Source organism: Gymnodraco acuticeps, unplaced genomic scaffold, assembly GCF_902827175.1.
Source record: "Gymnodraco acuticeps unplaced genomic scaffold, fGymAcu1.1, whole genome shotgun sequence".
In the NCBI taxonomy this organism is placed as follows: Eukaryota; Metazoa; Chordata; class Actinopteri; order Perciformes; family Bathydraconidae; genus Gymnodraco; species Gymnodraco acuticeps.
Genome location: NW_022989958.1, coordinates 102,150 through 115,557, shown reverse-complemented (window position 1 = coordinate 115,557; position 13,408 = coordinate 102,150). Strand labels below are relative to the sequence as shown.

General features: G+C 40.0%; 2 protein-coding genes across 2 annotated transcripts in view; both read left to right on the top strand.

Moving 5' to 3' along the window:
- The first annotated feature begins 518 nt into the window (after nucleotides 1-518).
- On the top strand, nucleotides 519-3,776 carry neurod6a (neuronal differentiation 6a). Its single transcript, XM_034210722.1, is given in 3 exon segments — nucleotides 519-642; nucleotides 1,122-1,518; nucleotides 1,521-3,776. Coding segments are annotated over 2 exon segments (897 nt in total). The 5' UTR covers nucleotides 519-642; nucleotides 1,122-1,127; the 3' UTR covers nucleotides 2,027-3,776.
- A 6,321-nt stretch (nucleotides 3,777-10,097) lies between these two features.
- cubn (cubilin (intrinsic factor-cobalamin receptor)) overlaps nucleotides 10,098-13,408 on the top strand; it is a 31,227-nt gene continuing 27,916 nt past the window's right edge. Inside the window, exons 1-4 of the mRNA XM_034210721.1 lie at nucleotides 10,098-11,564; nucleotides 12,099-12,228; nucleotides 13,124-13,219; nucleotides 13,349-13,387. Of these exons, the coding sequence (XP_034066612.1) occupies nucleotides 11,443-11,564; nucleotides 12,099-12,228; nucleotides 13,124-13,219; nucleotides 13,349-13,387 (387 nt within the window). The 5' untranslated portion in view covers nucleotides 10,098-11,442. The remainder of the gene's footprint in view (nucleotides 11,565-12,098; nucleotides 12,229-13,123; nucleotides 13,220-13,348; nucleotides 13,388-13,408) is intronic.

Genomic DNA, 13,408 nt, shown 5'->3' with positions numbered 1-13,408 from the left:
ACGTCCAAATGTGAAAAAGATAATAATAGAAATACAGTCTTTTAGACAATAATATGGCTGTCTGGACTTCTTTCTTTTGAGGAACCCTCTTGCTGTGCCTGAATAATGCCGGAGTGTGCATGTTGACAGCACAGTGAGTTAATGAAATGAGAATAATCTAGTGTGAACAGATCCCGAGTATCATCACTTCACAAGATCATGTGACTCAGTGTGCTCAGACTTTCATTTTGAAACTCAAATCTGTCCCTGGGGAGTAAGACTGGCACCGAATCCCCGCACTGCAGTCAGACTGGGAACACTGGGAGAGAGGCATTTTGGGGATAGAGAGATACAAACATAGGAGGGTGAGAGACATAGCGTCACACAGAGAGAGAGAGAGAGAGAGAGAGAGAGAGAGAGAGAGAGAGAGATCGAGAGATAGGAGAGATGAGAGGAGAGAGAGGAATAGAGGAGATAGAGAGAGAGAGAGAGAGCTAACCTGCCCGTGACGTCAGCAGCAGATGGCATCAGTGTCTTTACTGCTGGAAGAAGAAGAAGAGAGGGAGAGGAGAGGAGAGGAGGACTGATATCTGCTGCTGAAAGCCTGTCTAAGCTTCTGGAAGCTTCAGGAAGATGCTCTCTGGAATCTAACACCAAAGCTGGGTGAGAAACTCGTCCATATCCTCGGACAGGAAGTCAATACATTTAAGATTTAGTAGGTTTATTTTGCAGGAAGTTGACTTGCCTTATTAGGATAAATAATAGGCTACTATTAAAAAGACAGGGGCTCATTATGCTTGGTATAGCTGCATGACAATTCTTATTTTTTAACCTGTTTTCTTGTCGTGGATCTTTGCAGTTTTTTGTTGATAATAATATGGTATGTTATTGTAATATGCTATGACATGTTTCTATATTCAAGCTGGTGAAACAGTTTCTCTGATTTCTACTTCAACAGTAACAACTAATAACCTGTATTGCTTATATAATAAGAATAATGGTAGTTTATTTGTTAGTTCTTCAAGATAGGCTACATGATGCAGTTTAGCAAGCTTATTATGTCTGCAAATGTTCATATTTCCGGATTCAGTAGCCTACAGTTTAATTGTATGTGTAATATACATTTTACTCACGTGCTGCAGGAGATCATGCTGACTTTCGATGAGCCCCCCTCCACCCAGACCAGCAGCCCCTTCAGGAACAGCTGGGCCACCAACCAATTAAATGTCAAATGTGTTAAAGCAGAGCCCTGCAGAGCCCTGGAGGACACGTTAGAGTCCCGGGGAGAGGAGGACGAGAGGCACGGTGGCGAGGAGGACGAACAGGAACAAGGTGTGAGGAGAAGGGGGTCTCATAAGAAAAAGTTTAGCCAGGCACGAATGGACCGGGTCCGACTGCGGCGCATTGAAGCAAATACGCGGGAAAGAAACCGCATGCACAGCCTGAACAGCGAGCTGGACATACTGAGGAAAGTAGTTCCGTGCTACTCCAACACGCAGAAACTCTCCAAAATAGATACACTCCGCCTTGCTAAGAACTACATTGGGCCCTGAGTGAGACTCTGAGCATTGGGAAAAGGCCGGACCTACTCACCTTCGTGCAGACTCTGTGCAAGGGTCTCTCCCAGCCCACCACTAACCTGGTGGCCGGCTGCCTGCAGCTGAACGCCCGCAGCTTCGTCTCGGAGCCCGACGGGGAGGCTTTCCCCTTGTACCCGGGGTCCTATAACCACCCCCGCGGGCCTGAGGCGGTGGGCTCCGGCTCGGCGGATAGGCCTCCCCGGTCCTTCGGCTCTTTCTGCGGCCCTGCCCTGTATGACAGCCCCTCTCCGGACAGCCCCCCCGATGCAGGGGTACTCAGCCCTCCTATGAACTTCAACGGGATCTTCTCCCTGAAACACGAGGAGCCCGGGGACTACCGGAGCTGCCACTACGGCCTCCGGTACTGCTCCGTCGGCCAGGGCTCCTCCGCGGACCCGTATGACATCCACCTCCGGAGCCAGTTTTACCAGGTGCAGGAGGACTTAAATAAACCTTTCCATAATTAATAACGATAGAGATGTTGAATAAAAACATTTAGAAATGATATTGTTGGGGGGCGTGCCTATTGTTGCTGCCTCCTGTTGAACAATAGTCAATTAATCTTATTTAATCTAATTAAATGTTCGTTGTCTGGGGATAGCTGTGGCAGACACACACTCACACCCCCCCCCCCCCCCCCCCCCCCCCCCCCCCACACACACACACACACATTTGCCAACATTAATTTGTGGTTTGTTTGGTGGTTTAATCTTTACTAAAAACGAACCACAGCGTAATAACACAAAGTAAGGCACAGGGACCTATGCAATCTGCATTTCTCATTATTTATTAATTTAATATGATAATCAATGTTGTTTTCCTGTGTGAAACTTGTATTGGAAATAGGGTGTAAATAACGAATTATATGTGTGTAAGTGGGAAGCTGGAGTTATTCCCACTGTATGTAGGCGTGTTGTGGAATGTGCAGCCATTAGGCCCATTGAGTTAGATATTGGTGGTAATAATGTCGCATTACACTCAGGCCTTGCCATATTTCAGAGATTCCTCTACGACTAAATAAAGCAGAATAACAAAAATAATTACCTAGGAATTAAATGTAGAAGTTTGTTTTTTGCTCTAGCTAGGCCGACATAAGAATGTGCTGTTGACATGTGATGTGATATCATGGTGATTTATTTGGCCCTCAGTGGGTGTGGCAGCTGTTTCTCTCTTATTCTTTTTTAAAATGGATGAGTCTTGCCTTAATTGGGATCAATGACAGGACTAATGAAAACGTGTTTGTCAGTAATATTGGCGTTTTATTGGCAAATTGATGTCAGATATTAAGTCGATTGTTGTGGATGAACTGTTCTGGTGCACTTTGCTTTATTCAACTTTGTTTTATACAACAAATAAAACACAAGTTAAAACCAATGATGAAAGTATATGAGATATTCTTAATTTATGCATGTTGTTCTTAGATTTTTGAAGCATCAACCAGTTGTTATGAGGTATTGGTGCTGTTTGAAGAACTTATAAGGCCTATTAGAGATTGTATTTATCATGTTGATCCTATAAATCAGGAGAGAAGTTGACATCTTGAATATTTGTGTGTGCATATATAAATATAAATGTAGCAGCACTCGCAGTGTTTTGGCTTGCAGGCTGATTTTTTTGCAGATAAAAAAAAACACATTTGTAACATAACCCTGCTCTGAATATAGCAACAAAAAAATGAAAAGGTTCATTCATTTGTATAAATGAACATCCAACAAGGCTATGAGAAATACATGTTTACAAATGTTCACCGTCCAACATAAATTTCCAGATTTGGGGATTTTTTTTTAATTCATCGTCAGATTTACTGAATGATAACCTGCCTTTATGTGGCATGATAAGAACATCCTATCAAAACCTGCTGCATCTATTCCAACTCTGGTACTCTTTGTTCTTAAAAATATATATTATATTTGGGGTTAAATCATGTCTGCAATTATAACACACATTTGTTTAATATATTAAAACCAAATCAGTGAAGTACCCGACTGTATCCGACAATGGTTGATTATGTGCTGAGAGTGTGTGTCAAGCCACCGTAGTTATTTTTCACACTTGCCAGTACTTCATCTTCACACCTTAAATATCTCACTAACATTAGCTGCAAGGTGCCAGCTTGAATAGTCAAACCAAATAACACGTTCTATGAAATAAATCCCGCTCTGTGCATTTGTGGTTGATCTTTTTGTAAGCATCAAATAAATGTACATTCAAAGGAAATGTTTTTTTTAATTTCAACCTACTTTTGAATATTTTGTACAGTCCCCTCTATGAGTCTTTGTCTGCATGTGTCTCTCTGTGGAGAGCACAGATTCACATGCATGTATGAAAAAACACACTCCATTCTCTCCTTCTGTCTCCAGTCCCGAGTCACAGATGGTGTGGGACGTACAATTTCCTCCATTAAAATCTCAATAATCTGCTTTTTGGATGAGGAGGGTGCAATGTAGCCTGGTGGAGGGAGTTTTAATTAGAGGGTTTAAGATGCTAAGCCCTTCAGAACAGTGGCCCTCCAGAGAGGTGGTTGCAGGTGATGCTCCAAAACTGAAGTCACACCATGGTAACAGCCAACAAGTAATTTGCATTTTAGACTGGAGTCACTTTGGCATTCATCCTGCTGTCCCCTGGCCCCGAAATAACACCCCACATTTCTGTGATTGGCACTGTCCCACATTTTGTTTTGGCACGGCTGTTTGGCAGTCCTGGTTGGAATGATCAGGAAACATTATCGAATAACTAGGGCGTATGTGTGTTTAGACAAATAATATCAAAACAGAGTATTTCTTATTTTGTCACTTATAATGTAATCAAGCATAAAAGGGGAAATGAGGAAGTGGCTTAAAACCTGCATCATTTGTATTGGCCAGCAGGAACGACTCCATTGGTTACAAAAGAAATCTGTTTGTATAGAAGTCTATAATAAAATGACCCTACTCCTCACTTGATTTTTTACTTCAGTAAACATTTTCCTAATGAGTTTTTGGTCTCTGTGCTGGCAGAGATTCTTTCATATTCTCACCAGAAGGCGGTGCTGTTATTTTTTCTGTTTGTTTCTGCTTTGTGGCAATAGCCAATAGGAACGCTTCAGGTTGTCAGTAAACAGGAAGTAAACTCACCTGTTCAATTAACGCCAGAGTTCTTACTTAAAATGACCGCCATCCTCTTCCGTTGTTTGATGGAAAGTCTTGCTTGTGAGTATTTGTAGTCATTTAGATGTTGCGTAGAAGTTCTGGATGACTATCTTTCAAGATTTGAACCTTATTGAAATGACATTTTGTTTAATGCTCAACGTATTGCTGCAGTGTGTTTGTATGTAACTTTAGAATTTACATCTTCTTTATAAGAATTAACATTAGAATAAATGCAAATTATGTAAATTACCCATTTTCTTTTGTTCTTTATTAATCACTTATTAATCACGTATTTGTATGGGCTTCATGCATATTTAGATACTGCATACATATATTTGTATGTAGGAATGTGACTCATAAGTCTAACATCCAAACAAAGTTTACTAGGTTGACATTTCAATAAAGAAGATGATACACCTGTCCCTATGTTGAGGAATTGATTCAGGTTAAACAGTGAGGGCAGAGCAAGTTCAATTGCTTGTTTGAAGTCTTCTTCAACAGGAGCATTGAGTTAATTTAGTACAACATTTTCCCTTTTTAGAGTAAAAAATGGGTTTGTTTAAGGGCCTGGCTACATTGTGATTGAAACATTGCTATCAGTGTTTTCTGGTTTAATTATGTTCCATGTTTTTGTCTTGGAATTTAGAATATGTCTGTTTTCAATTCATGAAAGGTCATTGTTAACTATTGGCCGTCTTAAAATGTCTCGTCTCCAAAAGGAGGCCTGGATATGCAGAGTACAAATCAAAAGTGGACATCACTGTCTTTGTCCAGTATAAATATTCAATCAACCTGTCTGCACTCCAGTGGCTAGTATTACATACACTGACCCATTACTCAATTGTCAGGATCTTAGACATTCTAAAACCCTTTAGATCTGTGCACATATAAAGAGCACTTAAAGTTTGTCCTCTATTAGCACCTCCACTGGTAGGATATGCGTTTTCCATTTCCTCGAGGCTTTATATTCCAAGCTAACCGTTGTTGCTGCTTGAACATAACGTATATCAAAACCAGTTGAAAAGATTCTAATAATAATGTCTGCTTCTCTCGACACCCCACTGGGCGTCTTGATTCTCATGTTGAGAAACTTCTAACTTTTTACCTCAAGGACAGGAAAATGTCCGTTCAAAGGCCGGCACTCCAAGTGCGTCGTGGACTGAGAGTGAGACCAATTGAACTCATCTATCTGAAAGCTATGAATAATAAATATCAGTTCATACTTATAAAATATGTATGAACGGATCCTATCCGGACAAATTGCATGAAGTTTGTCTGTCCTTGACTCGGGCTAATCAGGGCCACATTAAGAGCTATTTGGACTGGCATGTCATACAATGAGGCCATTTATATTACCAGCTAATACTGACATCCACTAACTGCTAATGACCCCATCAAAGCCCCTAAAAATACCATTAGTTTCTTCCCCCCATTTAACATGAGAAGAGGTATTTAAGTTTAATGTGAAATAATTCTGCTTTTAGATAATGTGTCTGTGAGCACCTCAGATCACACACGTTTCCGACATTAATGGTTCCTAGATGATGAATCTTTGTAGAACGCCTAACTTTTCCTCTAGACACACAAAGCTAACATTTCTTCTTTGAATAACTCGTTCTATAACTTTGTTAGCTGATGCATTATTTTAAAACTATTCTATCCAGCCACTGACCTTAAATGGTATACCAATGATGGTTCAGAGCAGCATTTTTTTTCACTTCAAACATTAATCTAGAATGCTATAAATTAACTATTTGCTGCCAACAGGTGGGACTTTGCCCCTGTTCTGTTACATTAATTGCCTCTTAATTGTGTTACGGAGCAGAAAGCAAACATTTTCTAGCTATCGGCAAACTGTTGGTGGTGACGTCAAATCAGAAAATGTGTGTGTAGGTGCAGCCCCCTCCTCCTACCTTGCCAATGTGGTCCCAGTAAGTGCTCGATGTCCATGGTTGACCTTGGTTTTCAAACCAAAAAGCACTAAACCTTTAACATATGGTAGTTTTTAGACATCACTTGTAAGGCCAAAAGCTTGTTTACAGGCAATAATGTTTACCTTTTCATGTATTTTTTCTAATGTAGAAGTGATAAAACATAGAGGAGGTGGTATCTCTGAGAGTATAGGTGCCGTTTTAATTATGCAAACATCTGTGAAGGGATCTGTGTGTTTGTCTCTTGGTACCTCGCATTTCCAGATGGGCGCACACACACACCAACTCCGGCCCACTCAAAGACCAAATGGTGTGTTGGCAGTGAACCCACATCTACGATCTGCAGCTTCGTGTGAGACGGCAGACGAAGTAGAGCTGCCTGCAGTAAACAAGCCTGAAGAAAACACTGCAGAATCTTTTTGGCAGGCTTATTTTTTAACGATGAAGCTTTACTTTGTTACAATAACGTCACTGGTCTATGAGAAAACATTTCATTGACTCACTGACACACAACTTTGCTTCAATAGATCAAATAGTGTCCTAAATGGAGAACTGCACCTATGCACCACAGAGTTTTTGTTTCCAAAAATCCCCCAACAGGATTTATTTTCTACAAAAACAGAGGACTGAAACATTTAAACTCATAAATGGAAGATTTGCTTACTTGGTTAAAAATAAAGACAAAGAAGATGAAACAAGTGAGTGGAGAGACCAGGCAGTTGTTGGGAATGCAAATGAAAGGCAGCACAGATGGCACTATGTGCTCCATCACTCTCTCTGTGGATAACACATGGAGGTAATGCAATCCCTCTGTGGCTGAGCTCCCGCAGAGCACCATCACTGGGTGGGGCTGATGGCGTTTAATTTGTCTGAAAACCTGCATATAAAAACAGTCCTGCACATGATATATAGGCGCACATATCAGTGTTTGTGAGTGGATAACATTCCTCACAGGGGAAGATTCCTGATGCACTTTAAAGGTCTCCTATTATACTGTTTTTCATCAATATATTATAGGTCTCAGATAAATACAAAACATGTCTCTGAAGTGTTTGGCTCCAAACACCAAACAGATCATTGCAGCATTACCCATAATCCCCTCTGTTTCAGCCCTGTTTCAAAAGTGCTGATTCTCTGTCTGTTACTTTCGATGAAAATAAGGAGCCCCTCCCCACGCCCCTCTGAGAGATATTTGGTTACAAAGAACTCAATGGTGCTCTAGGAGGAGATTCAGGTGATAAGGGGGGGGTTACCTTGGTTGCTGATTGGCTAATGGTTACACAAGACAAGACATCGTTATGACATCATAAAGTGGCCAAAATCTAATCAGCTCATTTTCAGACAGGTTTTTATATAAATGGTCAGGACAAAAAGAGAGAGAATCTTTGTTCCTGAACCTTTCAGAGTCTCTTTCCACAGAGGGGACACATGTTGATGTAGAAGAGACATGAAGAAGTGGGTTTTGCATACTGTATAGGTGACCATTAACAAACGTGGTCCCTCGAAACAAGTGACTGTGATGATCACAATCTCCATCCTCTCGTCTCACTTGTGACTGCTGTCATTGTTTAAGTTGACTTTTGAGGTTGTGACCGACACATTTTGCAGAAATAGCTGTATAACTCAGTCCTTGATAAGTGACAAATAATGGACAACAAAAATAAACATTTCGATTTGGGATCTCTTCTGTATTTTTAGCCAACTCCCCAAAACAATCAATTAATCATTCAACAGGTTTTAAAAATGTAACATGTTGACTTTGACTTGGCTTTGATAGTAGCACTGTTACTCCAGCAACTAATCACATGTTTGACACTGACCAATCAGGGGACCCTTACCAATGTAATAACGCGTCTCGTCACCCATCCCTAGTGCATATACAATTGCAAGATGCTTTAAAAAGAACGTTACAGGTCTGTAGTTGAGATTGAAATAAAGGCAGAGTTTGAAGATTGTTGTGGTCAAAGCTACAGAAGTATGGCAGTAGGAAAGGGGAAAAAGTGCCATTTGTATTCGTATACGTGCAAACTAAAAGACAAAGGTTGCGGTCGGATAATCCAAAAATCAGCTCCTAACGTCTAACCCTATCGTCTATTCCTTGACCTCTGAGTGAAACGTCACGGGGTTAAGGGATAGTGGATAGGAGAATTCAAAAGGATTTAGGAGAAGAGACTTTGAGAATCCGACTGCACGTTCACTATACAACGTGTTTATGATGCGCCAGCAGACGTCCTGAATGTGCGTCTGCTGCTGTGGGGAAACTATGGAAACTACAGTTTTCTATACAGCGGACTACAACATGGATGTTTAATAAGAACGAGGGACTCATCTAGAGACTCTGCACCGTGCTCTGATGCTGTTGCTTTATGCTTTATGAACGTGGACAACAGAGAAACATATTCTTAATTATTCAGGACCAAAATTGGAATTGAAATAAAAAAGGAAAGTGAAACTTATGCTCGTCACCCTCTCCCTCCGGTCCACATTAATACAAATGATCCCAATACGTATGATTGTATGAACTATGAAAAGATCTTAAAATCAATACAAATGTATTTATTATAAACGTTAGTCTTTAACATCTATCACTGTGTATATCACCATTCAAACATCTTTTAAAAGTTGAACAAACCCCACACAGCTCAGTGAAATGTTGACTTTATTTGATCATTTCAGTCAAAACTAACGTTCATATTTCTCTTTTTGATTATAATACCGATGAACGTTCAAAACAAAGCACTTTGGCAACTTACCACATACGTTTTAAAAAGCTTAATAAGCACCGTAACTTTCATGATATAATTTCTCTGCCATAATCGTTTGTTTCCGTGAACGGCCGACTGTTGAGTGACGGCAAATGCTGCGGCTGCAAGGCATTGTGGGGCAGCATTGTCTGCTCTCCTTTCGGTAAGGGAGGTCCAGTGGTTCCTAAGCTAAAGGAGGTTATAAAGGAAGTTTGAAACCTCCTTTCCTATCATCTTCGAGAGAATTGGAACGGCACTTATCATGGCTGCCACTGAGGGACTTCCGGGTCATTTCACTCGGTTAGGAAGGTTCCTAAGCTAAATGGACTATTCGACTTCAGCCAAAGACACAAGGGTTAAAAAATAGAGACAAACCTGACTCTTTATTTGAATGATCAGTGTTTTCTTTATAATATCATACACACAGTTTGAGAGTGCGATTGGCCTGGTTTTCCATCATAAAGCTTTGAAACAGAATTGGCATTTGGCAGCCAGCATCACACACATGCTCCTATTAACCAAACATTTCTGTATTTTCAAGATGCATGTTGGCTAACCAGGTTATCTCTTACTTTCTTTGTCTTTCTTTTTTTCTAGCTCATCCCGTCTTCATGTACAAATGGCAGTGGACGGCAGGATGTAAATGAGATCCTTATTACAGCCGCGTTCATCAGGCTGCTGCTGCTGGAGCGACATCAATGGCTTGATGAATATGCATGCAAATTTGTTAATTAAGTTAATTATTCTGCTGAAATCCATTTGTCTTGCGGAGAAAATCTCTCCTGCGATGGCTCTTAGTACGTTTCAGTCATTAGTCAATCGCAATGCTATTTAAAAAAAAACACTTTGGTTCATTCCTTTTTTAGGATGAGAAGAAGGAGGAAAGTCGGGCCGGGGTGGAGAGGGAGGAGGAGACATGCTCAGGAGGTCAGCTCAGAAATTAGATGATGGATGTTTCTGATGAACATCCTGTCGTACAGAAAGGCAGGACAGTATCAACCACTCAAACGTACAGTAAACTGGAGGGTCAGGTAACACCCCCGTAAAAACCTCTCCTCTGAGCGAAGCTGTTAACTTTATGGGCTGTCTCACATGATTTCAGGAGATTGCACACAACATTCTGTGTATGTTTGTGTGTTAAATGTTATTTAATGAATGTGCTTATGCTTACACAACATCATAAAAGCATTTTCCTTGAACGAGGTTTATAAGGAAGTTCTTATCAATAGTAAAACATGCTTAAAAAGCACATTTTATTAAACTGATCAGGATTATTAACCTGCAGTACTTGTCGTATAAAGTGAGAGTTATTCAGGGTATTTTGTGATACGGCTAGAAAATGACCTACTTGGGAGTTTTATTTTACACAATAAATTGCTAACATAAAAGTAATACTGACGGGAAATAACACATGGTCATGAAATATAGTAAGAGTAGCCGATAATAATGTTTGATGTCAACAATAATACAAATATATTACAAGTTTCTTCAGTTTTTATTCTGCTAAAAGACATTTTTAATAATTGAACCAATTCATTTCCATTTGTTATTTGTATTACCACCATTAGGGACAATTATTACCACAATCCAGCCAGAATCATTCAAATAAGATGGCCCCTTTTTTAATCAGTGTGTTGTTGATTTTCATTCTGTTAATAACAAAGTAAAATGCAAACAATTTGTCAGTGTAACTGTTATAAATATAATTCATCATTTTCTTATGATGTCTTTTTTAAGGAAGGACTAAAAACCTCTCATGAGGATCATTTGAGTTGATTTTCACCTTAACCCCTTCTGACTTGTATAAAGCCCACGCAGCAGGTTACTCATCTCCTGATCATGTGAGGGACGTTCTCCTTAACACAGTTAAGCTTTGGGAAACTGAGGTGAGCTTTATGGTGGTTCTGTCAGGTCAAAGTCTTGGCACTGAGCATTAGAGTGTGGCAGCACATCAGACCCCAGTTAGGAGGTTGGAGAGTTTAGGCAGCACATCAGACCCCAGTTAGGAGGTTGGAGAGTTTAGGCAGCACATCAGACCCCAGTTAGGAGGTTGGAGAGTTTAGGCAGCACATCTCTCTCTATGGCGGGGTCTCTGCGGCTCTCGTGGCTTTTCTTCGTCCTCATATTCCTCCTGGCAGGGCTGCAAGGAGAACCCAGCGACACGGGAGAGAGACGGAGCAAGAGGAGCGCTAGCAACGATCAGTGAGTTGGTAGTGAATTGGGATGTCTTGTATGGTGGTGGATCAAAAATGAAGGCCTCCAACAGTATTTAAGCTGGGCTGTATATACAAAAAGTTCTGCAGATGAATTTGAGCCTACTCTTTTTTATTTCATTTTAAGGTTGTCAATAATTATCATTGAAAAGCAAAAATACTTTATTCTTTAATACCCATTGGTAATCAAGCTGTCTTTATGCAATGTTAGCTTTTTTGTTTTCCTTTTTTTGTTATCAGTGTGTAGTCACTTATGCTCTGTCATCATGTTGGAATTCTACTCCGAAGAGGAACCAACTTCCTCTCGAAAAACATTTTATAAATGGATTATTGTTGGAGTAATGTCTTATTTTTCCCACTGATTTTGAAAATGATAAATTCTCTGAATACAATATGAGTTTTATAGCCTTATAAAAAACGTTTAGTTTCTTAATGTCGACGTAACTCCGATTGACCTAAATGAATCTTATCTCAAATGTGAGATTGATTGACAGTTGATGGAATTTGTGATTTGCCCCTGAAGGCCTCGTATGCTGTCGGATAATGGTCACCTCGTCTTCAACACTGGGGACAATAAAGAAATCCGCTTCCAGACGGCAGCCAACGGCCGGGTCAAAGTGGGGGAAGAGGACCTCACACAGCTCATGAACCAGGTGAGCTTTTTACACTACATGTGATGGAATAGCCCGAGTTTCACATGATAAACCACAGTTTAGGGACATGTAACACTGTATGATTAACAGAAATGTACTGCAGATACAACTTTGGTGATGACTTCTATTATATAGCTTTCTACGTGGTCACAACAACCAGGAAGTGTGCAGTAAAAGTTTAGTGTTTCTTAACATTTTCACATCCTTTCAGGCTAAGAATATCCTTGCAATAAGAAAACTGTAATGGTTCATATCCTACACATTTAAATTCCCATACAGATCAAACGCTTTCTTCACAGTTTCGAGGAAAACATATATTTTAAGATTACTGTTGCCGTATCTTTGTCTTTATTGAAACAGGGTTGTTCTCCTGGCACTTCACCAACATCACAGCAGCAGCAAACTCATTATCTTCTCCAAACAAACCACTTTACTATGTTACAGTCTCATTATGACTTCTTATCAGCTTTACACAACTGGAAGCTTGCTGCTGCTCATATGAGGCTGTGAATGATTGACAGGTTAGGAAGCAGACGCAGCAGATTAGACCGGGCCAAAGGTCAGGGGTCAGGTGTATTACAGTCAGTGGATTCTGATACAAAATAACTACTAGAAACTTCTTTAACATTTTTTAAGTACATTTATTAATAAATTAGTTATCTGATAAATGGTTATTTCAACACTTACTGTACCAAAGAGGCCCCTCATTCCACTTCTGTGAACTCATTGACCTTTTAAAAAAAAAAAGATATATAGTTCTCAATTTGTGTTAGATTTGTAAATCAAACCACACTACTGTACTGATTTTATATAATGTGTAAAAAGGGAAGGATTTCTTCAGGGAAATGTCTGTCCTCAGCTTTTGTTTTTTATTTCCGTAACTGTGTGATTTCAGATCAAAACCAACAAAGCTGATATTACTGACATAAAGACTCACGGAGGTGGAGTTTCCCCCGATGTCACCAACAAACTAAACCAGCTGGATACCAAGGTACGACATCAAAAACGACTTCCGTAAATGATTTGCTTATTTAAAGCCATTTTATAAAACATTATTTGGTTACTCTGTCCAAATAATGTTCCTATTCTGAAAACAAATGCTTCTTCCCATGCTTTCCAGGTGACAGCTCTTGAGGGCAAAGTGTCTGCACTTGAAATCGTAAGTCGTTTAAGAACTGAT